At 62.7% G+C, this 24,752-nt stretch overlaps 1 protein-coding gene across 1 annotated transcript in view; it reads right to left on the bottom strand.

The window, feature by feature from the left end:
- PLXNA1 (plexin A1) overlaps window positions 1–24,752 on the bottom strand; it is a 54,511-nt gene that overhangs the window by 9,421 nt on the left and 20,338 nt on the right. The window contains exons 4-23 of the mRNA XM_023619847.2: window positions 23,983–24,123; window positions 22,939–23,039; window positions 22,503–22,626; window positions 22,264–22,417; window positions 21,815–21,914; window positions 20,328–20,442; window positions 16,911–17,111; window positions 14,779–14,875; window positions 14,517–14,710; window positions 14,251–14,402; window positions 14,037–14,157; window positions 13,576–13,712; window positions 12,190–12,357; window positions 11,816–11,909; window positions 11,368–11,607; window positions 11,143–11,286; window positions 10,580–10,814; window positions 7,772–7,914; window positions 6,006–6,262; window positions 5,541–5,607 (exon numbers count right to left, since the gene is read on the bottom strand). Coding sequence (XP_023475615.1) covers window positions 5,541–5,607; window positions 6,006–6,262; window positions 7,772–7,914; window positions 10,580–10,814; window positions 11,143–11,286; window positions 11,368–11,607; window positions 11,816–11,909; window positions 12,190–12,357; window positions 13,576–13,712; window positions 14,037–14,157; window positions 14,251–14,402; window positions 14,517–14,710; window positions 14,779–14,875; window positions 16,911–17,111; window positions 20,328–20,442; window positions 21,815–21,914; window positions 22,264–22,417; window positions 22,503–22,626; window positions 22,939–23,039; window positions 23,983–24,123 — 2,985 coding nt within the window. The remainder of the gene's footprint in view (window positions 1–5,540; window positions 5,608–6,005; window positions 6,263–7,771; window positions 7,915–10,579; window positions 10,815–11,142; window positions 11,287–11,367; window positions 11,608–11,815; window positions 11,910–12,189; window positions 12,358–13,575; window positions 13,713–14,036; window positions 14,158–14,250; window positions 14,403–14,516; window positions 14,711–14,778; window positions 14,876–16,910; window positions 17,112–20,327; window positions 20,443–21,814; window positions 21,915–22,263; window positions 22,418–22,502; window positions 22,627–22,938; window positions 23,040–23,982; window positions 24,124–24,752) is intronic.

Here is a 24,752-nt window from a genome sequence, read left to right as displayed (position 1 = left end):
ACGCTTCCCACAAAGAGAAATGAGTGACGTTTCCAAATTCATTGTAGGAGACAAGTAGAATGGTGGCTTCCCAGCGCCCAAGGAAGATTGTTCAAAAGAATGAATAAGTGACCAGTTGCCCATGTGATCATTGATTTGAAAACCCTAATGAGCCCCAGCAAGGAGCGGGGAGCAGATCAGAGAGCACAACGTGGCTAGGGCGTTCACTCCAAAGAACAAGGCCAGTCAGCTCCGGCCCGAAGTCAGCCGAGCGCAGGCCTCAGTGAGAATGCCACCCCAGCCCCCACCCACGGCCCAGGACCCCACTCACTGGAGCCTGACCCAGGCGGCCAACAGGGTGCCAGGGATGAAGCCCAGCATCCTGCCCCACCCCCACAGCCTACAGCGCAGGGCGCCGTAAGCACTAGGTGTGACTGTCGTCTGTCACGAGGCCAACCTGGCTGGGACACCCCCTGCAGGCAGAGGGCTGCCCCTCCCTCTCTTACTCCAGAGCACACAGTGGATGCACTCATGGGTGCAGAGGCACTGACCCAGAGCAGCTAGCAGCAACAATAGGCATAAGAGGCCCAGGAGTCCATGGCCAAGGGCCAGTGGGGTGGCCATCGGTCGCTCGACAGAGGTCTACTCTGCCCGTCTCCTACCACAAGCCCTCTGGCTCCCCACACCGTAGCCATGAAAGCCACCTCCTACTCTTCCAACCACCCAGCATGTCCCCAACCTCAGGGCCTTTGCACCTGCTGTCCCTACAAGCAGAAAACTCTCCCTCAGGTCTTCATTGGCTATTCCAGACTCTACCCAATGTCCCCTCCTTACAAAGGCTCTCCCTGACGCCTGGGCCAAAGCTGCTGGCCCCCACGGCTGGCACAGTGCCCTACTGCCTTCCTGGCTCTTGTCGTCCTTAAACCTTCTTGTTCACTGTGCTGCCATCTGCTCCATGGAGTGGAAGCTGCCTGGAGTGGAAGGCTACATTACACCCCAGTGCCCAGGACAGGGCCTATGCACACACGCGAGGGGCTCCACACAGACTCCGCTGGACAACCAACGCCATGAATGAAGAGGTGTGGAAGGAAAAGGTTCCCGTGGTCACGGCAAAGTGAAGAGAGCTGAAGCCAGAGCGCCCGGTCACCTGCCTTGTGAGGGCCCGCCAGCAGGGGCCATGTCCGGCCTGGGCTTGCTGTATCCCCCCACACAGGAGAGTCCCCACCTGAGCCCGGGCACAGGCTCCTCTGTCATCGCAGCCGCTGGTGGAGTTTAGGAGTGAGTGTGCCCCAAATGGGCAGCATGCTGGCCACCCTGCCTCCTCCCGGGCCCCTGGCTACACATGGCAGCTCTGCCTGGGAACCTGATGCTCCGGGTACCTCGTCAGCATCTGCGGTAACTAAAGAGGCAGGTGCTGAGGAGTGGCCACAAACATAGATCATCCCGAGACCCTTCAACAACATGCTTGTCTTTGAAATTATGTTTCATTTGCAAACTTGTCTTCATTAAGTCAACTGGGAAGGTGGCGAGAAGCGGGTGCGGATCAGGATTCAGAGCCCTTAACAGCTGTCTCTCTTTTTGCAAACGCCATCTGCAGAGCACACTGGGGCGCGGGAGCAGACACGGCCGGGCTCCTAGGCGCGCACCTTGCAGAAGACGAGGCAGCATCACTGAAGGGGAGGGGAGGTTACAGGCCCAAGAAGCTGGGATCCAAACCCAGATGCATCTCCCTCTGTGGCATCCACCCCTGAGAGGCCAAGTGTCCAGAAGACACAGGAGGAGCGGGCTGTCCACTCTCGGCCCCGCCGGCAGGCTCCCCAGGGCCAGCACTGACCCACTCCTACAACGCTGCCCAGACAGTGTGAAGCAGGAAGGCCCAGCACCCAGGACCCGCCTCCCCTCTCCCTCGCTGGGCCTCAGTTCCCTGCAGCGTGAGGTGAGAAGGATAACCTCAGACGCCTCCCAGCGCTAGCTGTGAACGTGCAGAAACCGCCCAGTGGAAAAGGCCGCTCCTCCAGGATAGAGACGGCATGAGAGCTCAAGAGAGCTCGACAGCGACGGCAGGACAAGTGCTCCTCCACGTCACACCCCACAGAAAAGCCACTGCTCAGCCTAACACAGAAGTGATGAAAGATGGACAGTTGTGTTTTTAAAAAATTCTATAATCTACTAAAAAAATCCTGAGAAAGGGGGAGAAGGATAAAAATAGACAATTAAAGAAAAAGTGGCTCATGAAACAAATGCAAAGATGCCCACTGGCTAAAGAAACGGCAGCTAAAGCAACCAACTGCCACTGAGTGCTCACCAAGCTGGCACGAGGGAGAGGGGGCAGAGCCCGGCACCAGGGCCGCCAAAGCGGGGCTCTCAACACTGAAGTGGGGCAACCTGGCAGCATACGTTCCAGCAAAAAAGGAGCGTGCCTGACTCGTGCATCGCTCTTCTGGAATCCACTTCAACACGAACATAGCCACAGGCCAGTGGCTCAGAATGCTGGCTCTGACTGGTCAGGGAGCAGAGGAACGTGAGCTCTCCAAACACCCATCCCAGTGCAGCAGTCGATCAAATGTGCAGCCCCAGACGGGGACATCGTGGCTGTTAAAAAGGAAACAAACGCCTGCAGCCTGACTGCAGAGCCAGCGGGACGCTGCCCGAGGCGGGCGAAGCAGGGTGCGCTGCAAACGGACGGTGCTGCAGAGGGAAATCCTACGAGGAGGAACAGCTGTGGTACTAGGATTTCTTCTGAATGTCAGAAGCACACTCCATTCACGGGTGTTCGCTTCCATTCAGACACCAGCCTGGAGGACACACAGGGACACACTGCTGGTCGCTGTCTGCAGAAGAGGGGTGGGGCTCAGCCCTTATGCCACTCCTGTGTTGTTCAGGCATACTAAAATGAACATGGATTTCTTTTCCAGGTAAGTTTTTTGTTTCTAAAGACAGCAAGGAATGAAAAGGACCTGTGTGGTTTAAAAACAGTTTGTGGCACCCTAAAAAGAAATGAGCCATCAGGTTCTGAAAAGCTTGGGGAAACCCGAAATGCACATCACGCGGGGAAAGGAGCCAAGCTGAGAAGCCGCGGCTGCACGGTCCTAAGCACAGGACGCTCAGGAAAAGGCCAGCCAGGCAGACCGTACAAAGTTCCGTGGGTGTAGGGGTGGGGCTGGGAGGAGGGCCGAACAAGCGGAGTATGGCAGGTTTCTCGGGCAGTGAAGGCACTCCGTGTAACGTTGTAACACTGCATCCCCGTCATCGCACGTGTCCAGACCCCAAGTGCACACCGTCGAGAGTGAACCCGCATGTAAACTATGGACCCGGGGGATCCTGACGCGCCAGTGAGCTTCATCGACTGTGACACGTGCCCCTTGCTGCTGTAGGACATGGGTGGTGACACACCTCCTGCATGTGCGGGGGCAGAGGTATGAGGAAAATCTCTGCACTTTCTGCTCGATTTTGCTGTGAACCTAAAACTGCTCTACAAAGGAAAGGCTATCTTAAAAAACAAAACAAAACAAACACAGCTTGTGGCACAAAGCCTGTGGCTAGTTATGTGGACAGGAGGCGCCTGACCAGGCTCAGGTCCCTCCTTCTGCGGGCATGGGCAGACAGCCCCAGCTTGGCCGCCTCCACACGCGGCCCTGGGTCATCTTGTCCCGCCTAGCAGGTCCCCTCATCTGTACAGCGAGGGGCAACAAGAACTGGGAGGACGGGAGTGCTGAGCAGACCTAAGTGCATCTTGGCCCCGCTCAGCCCCTCTGAGGAAACCCCACTGGGGCCACGATGACAGTGGGCCAGGGGTCAGCTTGGCCCCACGGCTCTCAATGCTCCACCCTCCCCTTCCCTGCTTCCCTCCTTCCTGCTCTCCAGCCAAGCCTCGCCTCCTCCTCCCTCTGTCCACTACGGAACCCTACCCCACCAGGCCCACCGGAAACGTCACCACCCCTCCATGAAGCGGCCTCTGCCCGTGAGCCCGAAGCACAGCCTCCCTGCCTGTGAGGTCCTGCCTCCCCTTGTCTCCACGGCCTGATCCACAGCGTAGCGTCACAAAACACACCCCCAAAGCTGGTCCTCAGACCAGTGTGTCAAGGTGAGGCCCCTCTCTAGGGGTGCAGAACCAGGAACAGACAGGGCTGGGTGCAGCCAGGACGAGCTAGACTCTAGCCGTCTGTGTCCTCTCAGCCTTCCTTCTCATGGATTACAGAGCACAATTCAACGAGTGTGTCAATACACTACAGTCTTCACAGCACTGCATTTTTACAGGAAATGCACAACTTTGGGAAACTGGCTGCCAATCCTGCATAATGATAACGACGTCAGGTTTCGGGACTGCCTTCTCCACACGACATGCCACCTCCACAGTGCACCCCACGGACAAGCAGCCCCGCCGTCCGTCTCCCGGCCCCTCCTCCCTGGACCTCATGCCACCTCAGGGCCTCTGCTCCCTCTGCCTGGATGACTTCTTCCCTTCCTCAGGCTGCTGCTCAAACCTCCCCCACCCCCGGGACCCCCCACCCCTCTGTCTCCTGCCTCATTTCCCACCTACGCCTCTCTCCCCAGCCAGGGCAGGGCTCTGCTCTGGGCACCTCAGCTGCAGCGGCCTGGGCTGAGCAGCATCCTGCAGATGTAGGACTGAAAGCTGCTGCGGTGCCTGATTCAGAACACCAGGAGCTGAGGGTCCACGGCCAAGAAGCAACCACAGCGAGAATGAGACCTAGGCCACCACGCCAGCCCCACCCTCGGCACACAGCCCTAATGCCCGTTACCTCACCCGTCTGCAGAGCATCAACTGGGGGCCATGGATGAACCACACACGCTGGGCTTCAACCTGGCAGCCCTGCTACCCGCACCTCACAAGACCGTGGGCCCATCTGCCAAGCCGTCAGATTTTTCAAGCGAAGCCAGACACCCAGGTCAGAACGATCTCCTGGTTTCTAAAGTGCAGGCGACCAGCCCAGTTATTTATACCCCAAACAAATTCCCCCTGAACTCACATTTAGCTTCCACCCCATTATGAGGATGGCCAGGAACCGCCAGGGCCTGCCTTCTGGGGGTCAGGGGCTCTTCCCAGCCTGAGCAGGGGCTTGTCTGAGCAACCATGGAGAAAGCCCAGGTGGCCACCCTCTCTTCCAACGGGGGCCAACAGGAGCCCCTGGCGCCTCCCAGGCTGGCCCAGTGCTGGGTGCAAGACACAGGGAGGCCCCTAAGCAGATGTCCACCTGTGTCCCTAGGTCCCAGCCATTGGCACGGTGTGGAGACGCGGGCCTGTATGCAAACTTCAGCTCGGCTGCATGCTGACTGTGGGACTGAGACGGCTCGCTGTGGGGCTAGGCGTCCACTCCTGTCCCAGCGGCTGGGGGAGGCCTGGACAGCCTCAAGTAGGGAGGAGGAGAGGTGCCACAGTACGTGCGTCCTGGGGAGTTCATGCTGAGACCCTGTCCCCTATTTGAGCCACTCTTGGCTGAGACCCCACGTGCCCACCCCTCTGGTCTCTCGTTCCCCTTGAGCCTGTTCACCTGCCTCTGACAACCCCCTCGGATGTTCTCTCCCCCTTGGCGCCCGCCTACCTTGAGGAATTTGTACAAAAGGAAGGTGAACCAGTTGGTCAGCATCTTTTCCGCCACCGACTCAGTTCTGGGGAAAGAACACGGGCAGGGATGGCGTGATTCCTGCCACCAGGCCCGTCCACCCCGCCCTCCCCACCCTCCTGCACTGCTGAAGGTCAGGCCTGGAAAGGCACCAACAGGTATCAGGCATCTGGGCGGCCCCCACGGAGACCCCAGCTCGTGGCCCCAGGCCTCTGAGCATGACAATGCAGGCCTGGCGCTGACAGATCCTGGAGGAGGCGCCGCCTCGACTGAGTCCCGTGCCCGACAGGTGGGGGTCCCCACTCCTAATGCCTGGTCAGAGGAGGCTGAGCCCTCCCCACAGAGCCACAGCACTGGGGCCTGGGGGCCGGGCACCCAACAAGGCTCCCGCGTGCACAGCCGGAGGTGCGGACCCGCCCGCCCGCCTGCCGCCCACAGGCTCACCGCCGCAGCAGCAGCTTGGGGTGGTTCTTGCTCTCCAAGTTCTTCTCGATGAGGTCAGACAGCAGCTGCTTGAGCACGCCCGTGGCGTACTCCATCTCGCCCTGCAGGGCTGTCATGATGAGCGAGGCCACGTTCCCGCGGTCCCGCATGGAGAAGCTGCGCTGGGCCTCCAGCGTGCGGATGAAGGTCAGCAGGAAGTGCTTCTTGGTCAGCAGCTGCCCGAACAGTGTCAGCGACTTCTCCACGTTGGCCTGCACCTGAGGGGCATGGGCCCGCTCAGACCCACACAGGGGCATGGCCCCGACAGGCGAGGCAGGAGGGGAAGGCCTCTGTCCCAGGGGCTGTCCAAGCCTGGTGTACGTGGCCAGGCCGGACAGCAGACCTTGGAGGTGGGTGACACACTGCCCTGACAGGTCCCTGGGCTTCAACCGTCCTTAGCAGAATGGACGTGGCCTGGCAGCTACCTGAGAAGCCCATCAAGGCAAAGACCGGGAGAGTACCAGTGTTGGGGGGGTACAGGATGAGGTCCTGCCCCTGACACTCTCTCTGTGGCCAAATCCTGGGATTGGCAGCTCCTGCAGCCCAGCTCTAGCAGCTTCAGAGGAAGCCCAACTCAACACCCATCTGCTGGGCACCCCAAGTGCATGTCCATGGTCTCACTCTGCCCTCACAATGACCACTCATACAGAAACCACACTCTCCACTTCACGAAGGACACTGAAGTCCAGAAAGGAGAAGAGGCTTGTCCAGGGCCACGTAGTATAGAGGTGGGGAAAAAAGGGTGGAATGCAGGTGTGGCTGGCTCCAGGGCCTCTGCTACCTGTCTCATCTGAACCAAGGCTTGTCAGGGCAGGAGGTTCCCGACCAGGTTGTACCACAGGCTGCCACAGACACCTGGCAAATGGTCCATGCAGACAGGTGACAGGTCCCAGGTAGAATACAGTCACAGCTAAGAGAGCAGTTAGACCAACACAGCAGACGGCAACATCCAAAGAGAGACCCAACAGAAGGAGGACATGGAGCCCCCAACATGGCAGTAATCCCAGGGAATGCACTGGGTCCAAGCCAGAATGACAGGAAGACCCGCTCACATTCTGCTCAAAAGGGAATGTTCCATCAATGGAGCCACATGGGAGAGTAGGCCCCTCAACATCCAAGGTGAGCAGAGATGGAATGTCCTCACTAGAAAGCATGACAGAGCCAACCTGCCAAGCCCCTGCCTGTTCTTAGCTGCAGGCTGGGTTCCTGGCCTGCCACTGGGGCCCCCTGGAGGACCTGGGGGCCAGCCCTTTTCCCCTCAGCAGGCTCATGCCAACAGCGTGGGTGCTGTCAACATCTGCAGAGCAGAGCCCTGCTCTCCAGAGGCCTCTGTGCTGCGTCAGCCACGTGCTCGCCCCCGACAGCCACACAAGCTCCAGCCAGGTGCCCACACTTCCAGCACGCACAGCAGCTGCCCCTACCTGGGGAAGCTCAGCACCCAGAACCACTCAGGAGCCAGGCCCGGTGAGCTGCAGGTGGTACGTGACGGACCAGAGGGCCCACCATGGCAGAGGTGGGCCCCAAGGAGCCCAGGCTAAAGGTGCTTCACTGGGATGAGGCCTGGCACCCACCCTAGGCCCCGCCCAGGCCCTCCCCACTGCTGCTGAAGTGCTGTCGAGAGCCAAGGGCCCTGCCTCCCAGAGCCCCTCCCGCAGGCTCGGGCCATCTCCCAGGCCCCTCCAGCTGCCCAGCAGCACCCAAGGAGCCCCCGGAGGCCAGCAGCCTACCTCCATCTCCTTGAGCACAGGGTGGTCCTCGATGCCGGGGAAGAGCACCCGCATGGCGTACGTCCGGTAGTCGAGGAATGGGATCCCGGCACCATCCAGGTCATTGGTCAGCTCATGGATATCCGTCTGCAGCTCTGCAAAGGCTGTGGCCAGACAGCGTGTCAGGGCAGGCGCCCCGCTGGCCCCCAGCCACCGCTCCTGAGGCCCCAGCCCTCCCACGCTCAGGGCCAAGCTCAAATGCAGACTCTGAACTCACTGGCTGGGTGACCTTAAGGAAACTACTGTGCCCACCTATGCCTCAGTTCCCCCAGACCTAACACGGGGATTAAAAGCTCTCTGTCCCCCTGAGCTGTCGCAGGAATAACTAAGACAAGAGCAGAGAAGGTGGGGGGACTGGGCCGGGCTCAGAAGGGCCTCCCGTATTTCATGCTGGCTTTCAGTAAGGAACGGGCAGTGGCTCCTTCCGCCACCGGGGGCACACGCCACCTGCCCTGGCTACCCTGGCCTCTGCTGTTCGGGAAGAGACAGGATATGGCCAGGGGTGGGAGGCAGCAGGCAGCAGAGCCCCGGGGTCAGGGGACCACAGGCTCTCCCCAAGGCCCTGAGCCCTCCAAGCTGACAACCGCCACACGCACAGCTCAGGGCCTCTGCTCCCTCTCTTATCTGAACCTCAGGCCAGCAGGCCCCTACGCCTCCTGCCCCACTCCAGACAGCCCTGCTTCTTTCAGAAAAAAAGACCGGCAAGGCAGGGTCAGGCCCTGTCGGAACATTCCAAAGCTGTGAGGCGTCAGCCCTGCAGAAGCCCGAGGGATGCGCTATCTGATCAGGAGCCAGAGGAGTGCTGGGCGGGCTCTGTGGGATGCTGGCAGGGTTTTATTGGGGCCGGGGCCTTCGTCTCCTGGCACCACCGCCAGTCATCTGGTCACCTCCACCTGGCTGGCCCTGGAGTGCCCCAGCAGACAACAGCTTCGCGCACATCAGCCTCATGGAGAGTCATCCTCACCCTGACGGAGGCCCTGCCTGCAGAGATCCCCACCTGGTCCCCCACCCAGGCCGCCTGCTCCCACCCAGCCCCCACAGACCTGCCTCCATCCCACCAGGAGTGCCTGCCAGGTGGGCAGGCACTCAGGAACCAAGAGAGCTCCCGGCACGCGAGACTTTGAACTTTAAGACTGGCATGGGCCTGAGCAAATGGACACTCCAGTCCCAATGTGGTCAATAACAAGCTGATGCCAGGCCTGTTATGGGCACAAGGCCGCCACACAGCAGTTCGAACCCCACTGCACCGCTTAGCCCCTTCCTCATCTGAAAACAGGAATGGTCCGCTCAGCCTCAGAGCTGCATGTGCTCATCAGTTGACAACTGCAGGATGCTCAAAGTCAGACCTGGCACTTAAAGAACACTCCAGAGCTGTCAGTCATCCCCAGCGCTGCTCGCTCACCCTGTAACAGCCCCAGACTTCTCAGATGGGGCCCTGAGAGGCGCACGGTGAGCTAGGGACCACAAGCAGGTAGGGGTCGCCCCAGGCTGGCCCAGGCCGTGGGAGCACCCAGTCCCGAGGCGCCACCTCACACCCAGCCAGAGACGCTGGCAGGCTTGATGTTGGCCATCACAGGTCAAGGCTGCTGTCTGCAAACCCTCACGTGGCCACTGTGCAGCCCAAGATCCCTATCCTAGGCCAGCAGGGCGCCCCATGGTCCCTGGCTTCAGCGCCACCTCTGCTGCCAGCACTCAATCCCACCCATCCATCCAGCAGCAGTGCCCGCAGCATGCCAGCAGGTCCTGGAGCATCTGTTCTGCCAAGGACCAGCCGGGGCCTCAGGCACATGGCCTCCTTGTGACACGTCGTAGAGACGGGCAGCCCCTAGGGACACCCTCTGCTCTACCTTGCGGCCCACCACCCTCGCCCTTTCCACTGACCCCTAGGCCACCGATCGCCAACTTCCCACACCTATGGCCATGCCTCCCAGAGCCCATCTCGGTTGCTGGGCACCCACACCAGCCCTAGGGACCACCCACTTTCAGTCAGGGGCTTCAGGGCACAGGCTTGGGGAGCATCAGGGATGGGCCAGAGCTGGGCCCAGCAAGGCAGCAGAGCACATCCACTGTGGCCATCTTATCACCACAAGGAAAGAGGAGCCACAAGACGAAGGGATTCCCAAAGACAGAGTGGATGGCACTTCCGTTCCGGCCGCGCCCACACTTCATCTGCGCAGAAGCCACATGGCACCCCACTGAGGCCGTCTCAGCCAACACCTGCCAGTTCTGCTCCAGGGCCCGACACACCCAGGCCCCAGCTTGAGAGGACGGGCTGCGGTCTGACTCTGAGACACAGCTCCTCAAAGACAAACGCTAGCCCATGCTGAGTGGTGTGTGCGCTGAGCAACTGCAGCGAGGGCCCCACTCCTAGGCACCACTGGCTGCACGCCACACAGGCAGCACGCACCACACCCCACACCTCTGCACACGCCGTCTGGATCACCATCATGACAACCAGTGAAGCAGGCAGCCTCACTGTGCACGTCCCACAGGCGAGGAGGCTGAAGATGTGACGCGCCCACCCAAGGACCCAAGCTGGCACACAAATGCGGGCGCTCTGGCTCCAGAGTCTATGTCACAAGCAGCACCCCACACTGTACCCACCCTGGGCCCCAGAGCTGCAGGCCCCAGTCAGGCCCCGCCCACCTCCCTGAGACCAAGCCCAGCCAAGGGAGGCCTCCGAGAACACGTAAACCAAGCAGAGTCGGGAGGCCGGAGGGGGCCTAGCTCCGAGGGGCCCTGTACCCCACGCCCACAGCCCCGCCAGACCTTCCTTGCACTCGAGGGCCACGCGGGACTCCAGGTTGTCCATCTGGAGCTGCAGCCGCTTGAGGGTGCGGTCAGCATCACGCGACTTGCGCTTGTAGGCGATGAGCACAGCCACGATGACCAGCAGCAGGAGGCCCCCGCCCCCACCGATGCCCACGATGGCGGGCAGGGTCAGCAGGCTGTCGGAGTACACCTGCAGCGTGCCCGGTGAGAACTCAAAGCCACCGGCCCGCACCTGGGGGCAGAGGCACAGGCCACTCAGGAGATGCAGTGCCCACCTGGAGCTCTGGAGCCCCATGGCCCACGACCCTCAAGACCCCCGCAGCACTGCTCCTGGCCTGGAGTTGATGTTCAGCAGGGGTGGGGACACTGGGACCCAGGGGAGGCACTGGGCCTGCCAGGGGACACCACGGCCGAGTTGGGGCTCTCTCTCAGCCAAAAGCAAGTCTGGGGCTTGATCACAGAGGTGGGGTTGCCCTGGGTGGGGCAGGGTCAGTAGGTCAAAGGTGGGAGGGGCATAGGAGACCAGAGCTGGGGCATGGGCCACCGGGCCATGGACGCACCGTGACCTTGTGCTGCCCGGTGAGGTTGGGCGACTCGCAGAGCAGCTGCGTCTCCGACACGGTGAGGGCGCACGGTGTGGAGCCGATGAGCACTGTGTAGTTGAGCCTCGAGTTGCCGGGCGCGGGTGGCAGGAGGTTCCGGCCCTGAGGGGGATGAGGGTGAGCCAGAGAGCCCCCAAAAGGGTGCCTGCCCCCAGAGGGCTCTGCCCGGCTGACTGGGCGCACCTTGAGGATGAGCGGAGAGCTCGGCTTCAGCTCCAGGAGGCCCGTGGGGCTGAGCGGCTCCAGCACGGGGTCAGGGTAGTAGAGGAAAGAGGAGGCGTTGAGCACGAGCAGCGAGCGCACGTCGTCCATGATGAAGCCCAGCTCATCAGGCCGTTCCCCCAGCTCAGGCGGGCTGCGGGCAGGGTTGTCCACCGACGGGGCCCGGCACACCATGGTGGTGTCGTTGTACACCAGGCAGCTCTGGGGACACAGTCAGCAGGACACTCGGCCAGCTGCTCGCCGTGAGGGGCCAGGTACCACGGCAGAGGTACCGACAGGGCAGGGCTGTAGCCACACCTGCACGTGGGGCCCCACCCAGCCGACCAGAGCCGGCATCATCCCTGGGACCTCCAAGGTTGGCCATGGAGGCACCAGCCGCCTGGGGGGCGAGGCTTAGGCGAGGACTCACGTTCTCCCTCTCGACGCCTCCGTACTTGGCCCGGATGCGGGGTTCACGGACAGTGGCCAGGTTCGTGCCTGTGACCGTCAGGAGGGTCCCTCCGCTAGAATATGAGGGGGGAGAGGTCATGGGAAAAGCTCTGAGCCCCTCTGCCCATGCCCAGCACAAACAGGAGTAGGCCAGACACACTGGCACAGCTCAGCCACACCACCCGGCTCCCCCGAAAGACAGCAAGCAGGCTGAGATCTCTCAGCACCAGTGGTTTGGTGGCAGAACCACACAAAGGAAGCAGAGAATGGAGAGCCCAGCGCAGAGCTGTGTGCGTGACACGGTCCTCAATGGCACAGGGTCCCGGGCTCCGGGTGGGCTGGGGCCACACCCACCTGCTGATGCTCCACTCCGGGTCGATCTTCAGGATGGTGGGGTCTTCGGTGTAGTTGTACTTCACCTCAGGGTTGGTGAGCTGAGCACGATTGATGTTGACTACGATGGGGGCGCTGCCGGGGCTCTGCCCTGGGGGCGTGAGGCACCGGATCTCTCGGGAATTCCTCCTGGAGGGGACGGGGGGAGCAGAGAGGACACAGGTGCTGGAGCTCACTGTCAAGGCTCCATCACAAACAGGTGTGTAGGCTAGTTACTGGACGTCCCTGGCATCACCTGCCCGCCCGTAAATGGGGACCTGCCTCCAGGTGGCTGATGGCTGTCATGGTCACCTTACCTGTCAGTCCCCCCATCTGTGCCCATCCTCAGCCCCAGCCTGGCCCTCTCCCTCCACATGACCCTGCTTGGCATTCAAGGCTCTGCCTGATGGACCCGCCCCAGCTGCCTCCCGCACTCATTCCCCAGGTGACCCTGTTGGCCTCTGGCTCTTCTGCAGCGTCAGCTGCCAAGTCTGCCCATGCCTGGACTTGTGTGGTGGGCCCAGCCCAGGCGGGCACTGACAGTGGACCTGCCGGGCAGGAAGGACGCCCACAGGGGCCTCAGCACAGCCCCACGGCAGCCCCATCAGCAGCCGAAAACAGCAGTGGGGACAGAGTTCATGGGCCCCTTCCTGCCTGTGGCAGCACTGCTCCGCTAAGCCTGGGGCTTCCATGTCCTGGGAGAGCCGGAGTGCCAGGCTCGTGCCAACCCCAGCTATGCAGAGGGTTGCACATGCCTCCCCGTCCACACCGTACGCTGGTCTGAACCGTACGCTGAGCCCTGAACAGGCGGAACGCGGTGGCCAGGGGGCGGGGGCAGCGGGTCACTCCCGCTGAGCAGCTGGCCAGTCACGCCTGCACCTGGGTCCCAGTCCCCTCAGCTCCTTCCCCACAGCCAGAGCCGGCAGGCCCGCTCATGTAGCAAGGCTGCAAACACCAATAATTAGTCTGATAACGGGTAATTACTGCAGGAAAATATTTAAAGGGCCGCTCCATTATCATCCCTAATCTAAAATTATCCACTTCGAGTCTCAGGGCTTTTGTTAAGATTCCTTTTCTTCTCTTAAAAAATTTTAAAAAATACTTCTCACTATGTCTGCAAGGGATCCCCCACCCCAGGACAGGGCAGCTGTGCCTGCCCCTCAGCCCCACCTGCCCTGCCCACTCTAGAGGCAGCCTGTCTCCATGGCAACCCTCTGCACCTCGGGGTTTCCACAGTGATCACCCCACCAGGCTCTCCACAGCCCCCTTGTTTCCCAGGCAACGGAGAGGGCACGAAGCCATCTGAACCAGTCATCACCACGGGAAGGCGGCCGTACCCCGGCCCCACTCCCTGTCCACACCCCATACCAGGAAAAGGAGCAGGGCCGGCCGCCGACAGACACAGCCACGTCACTGCCTGCATTCAGGTGGCTGCCCTCGATGCCAATCCAGGTGCCACCCGAGAGAGGCCCTCGGGCAGGGCTCACACGGTAGAAAGTTGGAGTCTGTAGGAAAAGAAGCTGCTGGAGCTGCAGAGAAGGCTGCCCAGAGGCCCACATGCATCTCCAGCCACCCCAGGCCCTGTGCTCATGGGCTCTCAGACACAGCCCACAGCCAGGGGCCGAGTGCACAGAGGGCCTGGAGTCAGGCCCAGAGAGGAAGAGGGGAGGGCGAGACCAGAGACAGGTAATGCTGGCTGAGAGGCCCACAGGATGGTAAGGGGCCCATCACCTGAGGTGGCCTTTGGGCAGCCAGCCCCTGCATAGCCCAGGTCTCACAGCCCCCTTGGGCCCCAGGGAGGAGAGGGCATCGGGCTGGGTGTGGCTTACCACAAAGGTGAAGCGCTTGGGCGACAGCGCCCGGTACTGGGGGGTGCAGTCCCGCACGCACACCTCTACCAGGGCATCGTGGGCCCGCACCGTGCTGGCGTCTCCAATCTCACAGACAATCCTGTGGGGCACCAGGTGGGCCTAAGTGGGCTGTGGCATCCAGCCGGGTGTCGGGGCCTCCCCAACCTGCCTGCCGGCCCCGGGCTGCACTCACTGCTCAGCGCTGATGTACTCGCTCTCCACGGGGCTGCACAGCACCTTGCCCACGCGCACGCCCAGCCGCACGTCCTCGAAGCGCAGACCCAGGTTCTCGCCCGTGATGGTGAGCCGCGTGCCTCCCTGACGGGGGCCCGTCTCAGGGGAGAGCTGTGGGAGGCAGAGGCTGGGACACAGGCAAGGACCTCTCGCGCTGGGAGGGGCCGTGCAAAGGAGGCAGCGGGTGGGTAAGAGGCCCTGCCTGGGCCCGGAAGGCCTGCCCACCTTCAGGATCTTGGGGTCAGTACAGCGGCTGCTGCCATGGCGGGCGTGCATCCAGGCGGCGGGCGAGTCGGCAGGGCAGTGGGGGCGTAGGGAGCAGCGGCGCTCAGCGACGCACCAGCCGCACTCGAAGCGTGGGTCAGCCTTCAGGCAGAGGCCGCAGCTCTCCCGCAGGGCCGGGCACTTGTAGAGGTGGGCTGCGCGGAGGGACACGGTCAGCTCAGCTCGCCACGCCCCACCCCCCTGGGCCGCACACCCCACTCACCCTGGATGTTCTGAGGGTTGTCTATGACAAAGTTGCCGTTCCACACCACCGACAGGTTCACAGGCAAGTCGCTGATGTCATTGCCCTCATAGGAGTACTGCGGGCAGCAGGCAGGGCGGTCAGGTCACGGGGCAGAACTCAGGCTCTGGGGTCGCAGGCCACCCCCCCGGGCAGTAACTCAGGGCCTGCGTGTCTGCCCTGCCACCCCTGGGACAGGCCCCTGGGACCAGGCTTGGCAGGGTGGGGTCTAGGGCTCTGCTTGTCCACACTGGTATTTCCAATCTGGAGCTAGACGCCCCCAGAACCACCTGCCTGCCAACCAGCTGATAAAACTATGCCTCTGCTGCCACCCCCGGCTCCCCCTCGACCCCCCGCCCCTCATAGGGCTTCCTTCCTTATGGCCACAGACCCACTCTCCAGCTAAGCCTCTGTCCCCAGCAGCCACATGAGGCATGGCCTCCAGGACGGCCTCCCCACTTCCCCCTGAAGTCAGCCCCATCAGGAAACCAGGACATCCCAGCTGGACTCCTTGCACATGCGCGAGGGATGCGCTGGGAACCTTGGTTTCTTTGTCCCCACACTGGGACCGCCCTGAGATCCGACACATGTGTCCCCTTGCCCGGGCACAGCCAGCAGGAAGTGCCATCAGGCGAGGCTCTGCCTGCTCCCCACAGGCCGGGCTAAGGGACACAGCCCTCCCCCGGGAGCCCAGGTCTGGTGCTCCCAGCTGTGTCCCACTTTCAGCAGTTGAAGACCTCCACGCCATCCCAGAGGAGTTCATCCGTATTTTATCTGCAGGAGTTTAACTGGGTCCTATCAAATTCCTGATACTCTCCTTTCCCTTTAAACATGGCTGCAGTAAAGATAAATGTGGGCCTGGTGAGAGGGGAGGATGGGAACAGGAGAGGAGTGCAGGGACAGGCGACAGAAGCTAGAGGATGGAGGGAACGAGGAAGCAGAGAGACAGACAGACGACCTCAGCGAGCACAGAGAGGGGAGAGGCTGGAGGCAGCCAGGCCAGGGGAGCCAGAGAGATGCAAGTAGAAGGTGCAGCTGACAGGAGTCGGTGACAGAGCGAGGAGGAGAAAGAGGGAAAGGATGGGACAGACAGGAAGAGTCAGGGAACTCCAGCGCTGCCATGGGTCACAGGGGCCCAGCTGAGGGCCAGCCTGCCCCCGGGAGCCTGCTGTGATCCCCCAGACCCCAGCCCACCCTGCGAGGACACACAAGGGGCTGCCACCACCAGTGGGGGGCAGACCTCTGACCTGAAGGCCCCTCCCCTGGGACTCTAGGGGGTGGCGGCCAAACCCAGGCCTTCAGACAGCCCAGAGGCACCCACTCGCCAATCAGGGATTCGATCAGCCCCGGGAAACCCGCTGCTCTCCCGATGACACTTCTCCTGAACAGGTGGGGAAACCAGAGCTGCCAGCAGCCCCCGAGCGAGCCAGGGGCGAGAGCAGGACCTGAGCCCGGACTGGGGACCACCAGCTCGGCACCACTCGCCCACCCCCTAGGAAAGGACTTGGCTCTGCAATGACCACTGTCACTAAACTTGCTGGACTTGATAAAAGGCTTTTCAAACATTACCCTATTAGATTCCAGGCTCCAGATGTAGCCGCTTCTTGGCGCGCAGGCCACACCCGCCTGCTAGTACACAAACGCCCCAGCTGTGTGAACAGTCCCTACGTCTGCCCACAGGACTTCACGTAAAGTGAGCCGAGTCCCCAGCACTGTCACCTGGCCTTCGCCTCCTGGATGCGCAGGGTGGTGACCACACGCAGGCCTTCGCACACCCTCACCCTGGCCTCCTGGCCCACGTCCTGAAAACCCTGCGCAAAGGCACGTCTCGGGTCCCACCACGTCTGCCTGTGCTGCCTGTCCGCTGCCACATCTGGCATGTGCTCCCTCCAGTCTGGGTGGCCCTTGGCATGGCAGCACCTGCACCCCCAGGCACACCTGAGGGGCGTGGCCCTGGCCCAGGGAGCCCACGTGCTCTCTGAACCATCCAGGGCAGACCTGACCATGCCCTGTCCTTTTGCTAAGAGCAGAAACCAGACCCTAAGGCTTGGAGGGTAACTGGCTCAGTCTAGCACACAGAGTCCCCAGCAGCCCCCACGCTGCACCCGCCTCACCGAGGAGTTCTGGCACTGCAGGCTGGAGCTGTTGAAGCGCAGGGCTGTGACGCGCGCCGGGCTCCCTGGGATGTGGAAAAGGCACTCGTACCCTCGCTGGCCCGACTGCGGCTGCGGCAAGTTCCGAGCGGCCAGGCTGATGGGCTTTACCACGCCCACTGGCACGTAGATCTGGGTGGAGGGCAGGATCTGCGGGCAGTCCTGGGGCGATAAGGCTTCGGTTGAGCCCAGGGGTGGCGCCGTGCATGAGGTGCATCCCACTGTAGCCCAGACCGGGGTCTGTGCGCGGAGCTGTACTTCCCTGGGCAAGTACCACTGTGCCCACCGCACTCGCTAGCAGACTGAGGGCCTCAGAACCGCGGCCTGGCGTCTGTGCTCTGCCCGGCTGTGGCTGCATGGGGACCTGCCAGGCCTTCGCCCTGCCCAGCGTTCTGGGACCCCACCGCTCAGCCACCATGGGCCCCATGTGGCCAAAGCTGGAAAGGCCCTGGGCTACAAGATCTCAGCCGGGGCCGGGAGCATAAAAATAGCTAGAGTCGGGCAGAAAAACAGCCGGGCTCCTGGGGCTAGCGCTTCAGAGACAATACCTGATGCAACGGGCCAGCTTCCTTGCAGCACGGCGGGTGGCAGCCTCGGGTCGGGGGAGATGGCCACCCGGGATGCCACCGAGGCAGCTTTAAATAGACATGCTGAAAACAGGCCACAATCCCCAAGCCCTGCGACAGCCCCCAGGCGGCCCCGGCTCTGCAGAGGTTTTTGGGGTCTGAAAAGGGGGTCCAAACTCCAGGTTGGCCCCTCGGGGGCACTGGGGGAACAGAGCAGGAAGGGCCTGGCCGGGAAGGCGGACCACTAACCATTGGATCTGCAGGGATGCCCTGTGTCCACCGGGAGAGGCAGGGGATGGTGACACGTACGTAGGGCCACCAGCCATGTGCTCAGGGGTCCGCACTGACACCAGCACTCCCCTGGCCATTTGAAGGGATGCCCAGGCCAGACCCCAAGCCAAGGACACTCCCCTGCCTCCCAGCATGGCTGCCCCTCCTGGGCCCTTGGCAGCCCACGCCTCTTCCAGCCACCAGGCCTTTGCTCTCGCTGTCGCCCCACCTCACACCTCCCCTCTCTGAGCAGATACACCCCCTCTTCCCAAGAGGTCACCGCTGCTGTCTGTCCAAGGGCCTGGGCTCTCTGCCCCCATCAGGCTAGAGTCTCACTGGGGCTAGGGCTTGGCACCTGGGGACCCCAGCTGTGAAGAGGGGTTAGCTCAGGGCTCTGCCGTTCCTTCCAGGCCCGTGTGGCCTGGGAGCAGCTGAGCCAGGAGCCGGCTGCGAGGTGAGCGGCACAGGTATTCAGCAGCACGCAGGGCATACCCCGAAGGGGCCAGCCTCCCCTTGCTTCAAGGGACTCTGGGTCTGTCAAGGGGTTCAAGTCTGTAAGTGACTGAGGGGCCACAACTGTTTTACGATTCAAGTTAGACTTCTGTTCACTGGACTTACAGCTCCTCTGCTTACACAGATCAAGCACGAATCTAGAAGAGTGGCCCTCTCTTTCACCTCCAGGGACACGGCGACCTGCCAGCCCAGGGCCAGTCCCTCCCGGCAATGAGGCTGCGGGGGCGGGGGTGGCAGGAACACGAGCCTTGTGTGGAGACACCGGCCAGCCCTCCCCACTCCTGGAGAGGCAGACCGGGCACTCCCAGCAGAAAGCCCTGGCTCGTGGGTTCAGCCCACCTCAGAGCGAGTGCAGGCTCTGCTTCGGGGCCCCCACGTGGGACCCCTGCTTGGCCATTCCGTAGGCACCTAGCACCTCCTCACCACCCCTTCCCTAACACACTCTGGTGGCTCCTGCCTTGCACTAGATCGAGCAAATGTGAGAGCACAGGGACAGAGCGAAGAGTAGGGTTCTCACGGACCCCTCCCCATTACAGGGTGGACAGCTGGAGAAAACAGCTGGGACTGGAAACCCAGACGTCGTGGTGTCAGCGTGCTCCTGAGCGAGGCGCACCCCGAGGAGCCAAACCAGACCGAGATGGGAGAGGGCCGAGGGCAAGGCCACGTCCTTCCCAACGACAGGCCTGGTTGAGTCTGAGGATGTGTTACAGTCCTTAGAAAAGGCCCCGTAACACCGGGGACCACAGCTAAGGAGGGAGTGCCTCTGAAATCAGTTCACCCCCCCAAGTGACCCTCCCTCACCCCACGATTGCTCCCAGCCCAGCCCTGCAGGGGCCAACTCCTCGGGAGGGGTCTACGCTGGCTGCTCCACTGCCACAGGCTGCCACAGCCCTTCCTGAGCTCCACGGACCCCGGGCACCAACCCCACTGGGATCAGTCCCACCAGCTTCCTGCCACCCAAGGCCCCTGCCCGCCCCCACGACCCCTTTGCCCAGCTCCTCAGGCAGGCTGCCCTCCCAGGGAGGCCCACTGCCCGCCCCAGGCCCCACTTTCACACTGCCTGCCCACCGGCACAGATGCTACCACCCCAAACGCCACAGTCCCTCGGGCCCTCAGCCTGCCCCCCACTACTGCCTTGCCCCATGATGCGCAATGTCACACCAGGGAGTGGAAAGCAGCTCCACGGTGACACTGCGGTCGTGGCCAGGGGAGGCTGTGAGGAGGGGCCCATAGCATGGCAGCTGCGTCTCCTCTGTCTCAGGCTTGTACAGGGAAGTCCAGCCCAGCTGCAGCCCCCAAGCGCCCGATGGCTGGCAGGACCCACACCCTCCCACCCATCCAGCCAACAAGCATGGTGTCCACTGCCAGGGAAAGGGCCCTGGCTTCAGGTCCCGGCTATGCAGCCGCAGGCTGGACATGGAGAGCCCTGCCCCACCTGGTCGGCTCCCTCTTGGCAGGTCCAGGTTCGCCCGCCCTGGTCCTAAGAGCCTCAGGCTCCAGAAGGAGAGGACTTGCTGTTCATAAATAAAAGTTAGAGCCTCGCCCAAGCCCCAAAATAATCACTGCCTCACTACTACCAATTACCACACAGCCCTCAGACGGCTCCGGAGACCAATGCCGCCTGCAGCCAGTCTGACGAGCCCCTGTCCACGTGGACTCAGGGCACGGGCCTACACGCTCACCCAGCCAGGCCACTCATGCTCCAGGCTGCCACGGCAACAGGTGGACAGTCCCCTCCCCACATCACGCCCCGCCCCGGGCATCTCTTTGGTCTGCAGCCCCCAAGGAGAGTTCCAGGGGCAGGGGCTGGGTCTGAGGCCTCCCCTGAGAGTCACAGAGGAGATTCGCTGTCCACCAACAAATGCCACTGGGTGACCACAGGCCAAGATGGCCCCGGAGAATGTCCCCAACCCACAGATCTTCTGGCTAGCATCCCAGCCACTCATGGGAGCTCTCGCAGGCCCCACCTACAGGTGACACCCAATTCTGCTGCACCTCCAAAACCCTGAGCCTCCCAGGAAGGCCTTACCTCAGACATGTTGACGCGGCCCTCCAGGAAGGCGCAATCCGCGGCATTGTGCGTGCACACATGGCGGTATTTGCACCAATGGCAGGGGAAGGAGCCGTTGACACATGACAGGCAGCTACAAAGAGAGGGCAGGGCGGTGAGGCCAGGCACCCACACAGGGCCACACTGCCCTGCTGCTGGTCCTCCAGCGGGGGCTCACAGTACCACGTCGGGGCCTTTGCACTGGCTGCTCCTCGTCTGCCCAGGGAGGCCGCCCCTGTCAGTCAGTCCCACCCACCAACCTGCCCAGCACTCCCCTCCCTCCCACTGCTTCTCCTCCAGACCCTCGATCACCTGACAGTCTACCCCAGCGCGGGCCAACAGAACGTTCCCGAGGGCGGACACGCCCAAACTCGGCACGGTCCACTGTGATGACCACTGGCCACGTGCCGACAGTCAGCACTGGACATGTGTTAGCGCCATTATGAAACTGTATTTTCAGCTTCAGATGTGCAGCAGACATCCACTCGTCCCAACGCGGGCCAGGCCAGGGCTTCACAGCACCCCAGTGGGCCCAGCCTCACAGGCTCACACTCCCTGTCCCGGCAGCCGGGTGCCCACAGCTGGGGAGGCTGTACCCCTGGCTCCTCTCACAAGCCCCCGACCCACTGGCGCCCTACTTCACCAGAGACTTCCGATCCCCAGCTCTTGAGTGCAGCCCCTGCCCTGAGGCCCCACCTTCCCAGGGCGAGAGATCGAACCTGGTAACACCACCACCCAGGCCCACAGTAGGTGCCCCAGAAAGAGCTGGGACGGAGTCAGTTTGTGAGTCAGTCAACAAACAAAGGCATGACTGAAAAACCAGGCACCTCCAGCTCTGAGGCTGAATTCCACCTCCTGTGAGGGGCCTCCCCACTGCCTCACGCTGGCCCACCAGATGGGGCGCCCTCAGGTCAGGGATGGGGCTGAGGGGGCCCCTCTGGGCACAGTAGGCCCAGCCTCTCCTGCTGTTCCTGAGACAGCATGCTCACAGCCCCAGCTGGTGCAGACGAGCAAACCCAGGGCCAGCGCCAGGGTGAGCTCCTACCCCAGCTCCATGTGCCCCAGCCATGTGCTGGCACGAACCAGAGAGGACCTGGACCCGCCTGTCCCAGAGTGGGAGGAGCTCAGTGGACCATCTCACGGCACAGCCACTTCCCGTCAAGACAACAGAGCCGCCTCCCCGCGAGCTCCCCACCTTGTTCTGGCGCCTACAGGCCATTGCCCACACCATAGCAGCCGGCGAGGCTCTGCACGCGTGAACAAGTGCAGGTCAGCCCTGGAGCAGGCCGCTCAGACTGCTGCCCCGGCCTCAGGCTCACTGGCCCCCTGGCGGCCCTGCCTTTGCTGGCCCCTTGCCTGGTGGGCTGCTCTCACGACGGGTCTCTCCTCCTGCCCCAACCACCCGGCCACACCATGCCATGTCCTCCTCTGCTAGACGCTGGTGCAGGAGGGCCAGGGACACTCACGACTGGTGGACGCTGCAGTTGTAGAAGACGAAGTCCACAGACGCAAACTTCTTGCCCGTCTCCTTGGATTTCAGGTACAGCTTCACCACCCGCTGGTCTCCTGCAGGAGCAGTGCTGGCCCAAGTCACCGGGGCCACCTGGGGCCTCCAAACCCAGGACCCCCGCACAGGGCAAGCTCTGAACAGGGAAAGCCCTCCCAACCACCAAGTGCACAGCCCCGCTCCACACCCCAGCCCCTCCGGCCCCGCGGCCCCTGAGCATACCAGGTGAGCCCCTGCGTCTCTACTCCTGCAGCCCCTTCCTCCTGTCTACACAACCCCCAGACGGGCATCTGCTCCTTCCCCCGCCCTCCTCTGCGGTCACCGCGTGATACCCGTTCAATGACCATCCACCTCCCCATAGGAGGGCTCCCCTAGGTGCTGCCAGACCCAGCCCATGGCGGCACTCACCCTGGCCCCGTGTGATGGGTGCCACTTCTCGAGCAGAGGGCGAGCGACAGTGGACCCGGCCGTCCTCCAGGATACTCTCAGACTCAGTGAAGTCCTCAAAGGAGCAGTTGACCCCGGCCGACAGGTCGGGCACATTCCAGGCCTGCAGCACGAGCTGGGGCCCCCAAGGCAGGACGTGTAGGTGAGTAGGGTCCCGTTGTCCCCCCGGCCCCGCCCTTCGCCTGGACGGCCACACTCACCGGGACCTGGGACATCGTGACGGAAACATTGCGAGGCTGCACAGTCAGCTGCACACACTGCAGCAGGTCTGCAGCAAAGCGCCTGGGCTCAGCTGCCCGCTCACAGGCATCCTGGCGCGAGCAGCTGCGGGCAGAGGCGTGGAGGTCGGGCGTGGTGGGAGGCCACAGGGGTGCCACAGCCCGCCAGTCCCCGCTCAGCAGGGGCAATGGCCTGCCGGCTTCTCTCTGCACCCGTCTTCGCTGCGGTGCAGCCGTCACTCAGCCAGTCACAGGAAACCACCAAACCTGAGCACCCCGCACAGGTAACACCCCGAGGAGCTCAGGGGAGCTGTGCCCATCCCCGGCACGGGAGGCTGCCTGGGCCCTCCCAGGTCAGACACCACCAGGCCAGGGTGTCAGGGCCCTCCCACCCACGCCTACCCCGCTTCAGACTCACATGCTGTGCAGGACACACCAGCCGCAGTGGGGGTCCCGTGATCCCAGGCACAGCTCGCACGATGTGTACTGCACACAACTCTCCACAGGCACCCGCGTCACCTGGTGGGAGAGGGACTTCAGCAGCAGGCCCCACCAGGCCCATCCCTGGGACCCCCGCAAGCCTCACTTACTCACCACCACGGTGTGCCCCCTCACCCCACTCTGTTCTCCCCACACACCAGGGAGCTTGCCTCCCACTTGGTCTGTGCAAAGACCAGTCCCTAGGTGACCCTGACTCAGCCAAGTCAGGCCAAGCAGGCTAGGCCTCTCTCCTGGGAGCCTGGGGTGGCAGCGGCCAGGGAGCAAGCCAGTCAGTGCGGGTGAGCTGCCCAGAGAAGAACCAACAGGTCCCACTGGTTGCTCTCCCAGCTGTCTGGTCTCAGAGCTTCCGGAGGGAGCCATAAACTCGGCCCCAATCCTAAGCACAAAGGCAGGCTGGGCCCCACGTACCCTGACCTTGCCTCCTCAGCCCTGAGGTCCCCAGAGAGGCAGAACCACCCAACAGATAGGAGAGGGGCAGAGGAGAAGCAAGAGGAGCCAGGACGGTAGGGAGGCCTGGCCTCGCCAGATGTGTGCCCCTCCTGCCCCCAACACGCCCACCCTCCCGACTGCCATGGGGTCACAGGTCGAGCTGGGCAAAAGCTGGCTCCAAGCAGGCTAGGCCAGAAACACAAGTGTATGGCATTAATGAGCTCGGCCAGGCTGGCCACAGGCCCCAGAGAGGCTGCTGCCTGAGCCCCCACCAGGCAGACAAGGCCAACACCAGGCCAGGCCGCAGCCTGAGAACTTGGGGCCCCATGTGCACGTCCCAGATCCTGCAATGACACCACTACCCAGATAACGCTCTCACTCCAGTATTTATTCTGGTGGACACAGTCATTCAGGGAGGGAGGGAATTCCAAACCTGGCCCAGAAGAACCCAGAGGCAGTGTGGGCCCACAGTAGCCTCACCCTGCTCCCAGGGCAGGCCCACCCCACATGTGTCTGGCAGCGCAGCACCTACCTGCCTTTCCGTCATGGCATAGAGGTACTGGCGGTCAGGGCTGAGGACCAGGTCACGCAGGATGGGGCTGCCCTCTTGAGCCACCACACTCTCATAGGCCAGGGCTGGCCGGCCACCAGGGTTCGCCAGGTCCACCAGGATCTGTGGCAATGAGGTCCTGAGTAGAGCTGTGCCATGCCCTTCTGCTCCAGCCCCACACCCTCTTAAGGTCAGGGATCCAGAGCCCCTTCCCAGCCGCTCCCCCAGGCCCTGCAAGAACATGGCCACGGCCGCCCCCCTCGGCAGCTGTGCAGGACCGCCTGCAGCCTAGTGGCTGGGCCTGCTAGTCCCTTCGTCAGACCACAGAGGCCACTGTACAGGGTGGGGGGCTCTGGAGTCTGGAGACAACCACAGGCTCCCCACCCTCAGAGATGCACAGTGACCCCAGGGCAAAGGTGGCAGGCACCCACCCTCCCTGGGCACAGCTGGGTCTCCCAGAGGGACAGTGCAGGGTCGGCAGGGACAGGCAGCAGGGATCAGCCGGCAGGATGGGATGTCCAGTGCCCCTGAGCAGCGAGACCAGAGCCTCCAGGGAGGGAGGTGGCAGAGTACGAGGCCGGCGAGCCCCAGGGCAGCCTGGAGTCAGGGTACCCCCCACCCCCAAGAAGGCAGCAGAGGAGGATGTGCGTCTCATCGGCATGGAAATATATTCCAGATCCCAAACAAACCGGGCGTTAATTAGCCAGCTCCTCTCCTCCACAGCTTGCAAGGCTGCAAGTATTTTTAGTTGC

This window comes from Equus caballus, chromosome 16 (assembly GCF_041296265.1).
Source record: "Equus caballus isolate H_3958 breed thoroughbred chromosome 16, TB-T2T, whole genome shotgun sequence".
In the NCBI taxonomy this organism is placed as follows: domain Eukaryota; kingdom Metazoa; phylum Chordata; class Mammalia; order Perissodactyla; family Equidae; genus Equus; species Equus caballus.
Note: the sequence above shows the minus strand (reverse complement) of the source record. Positions and strands in the feature narration are given on the sequence as shown.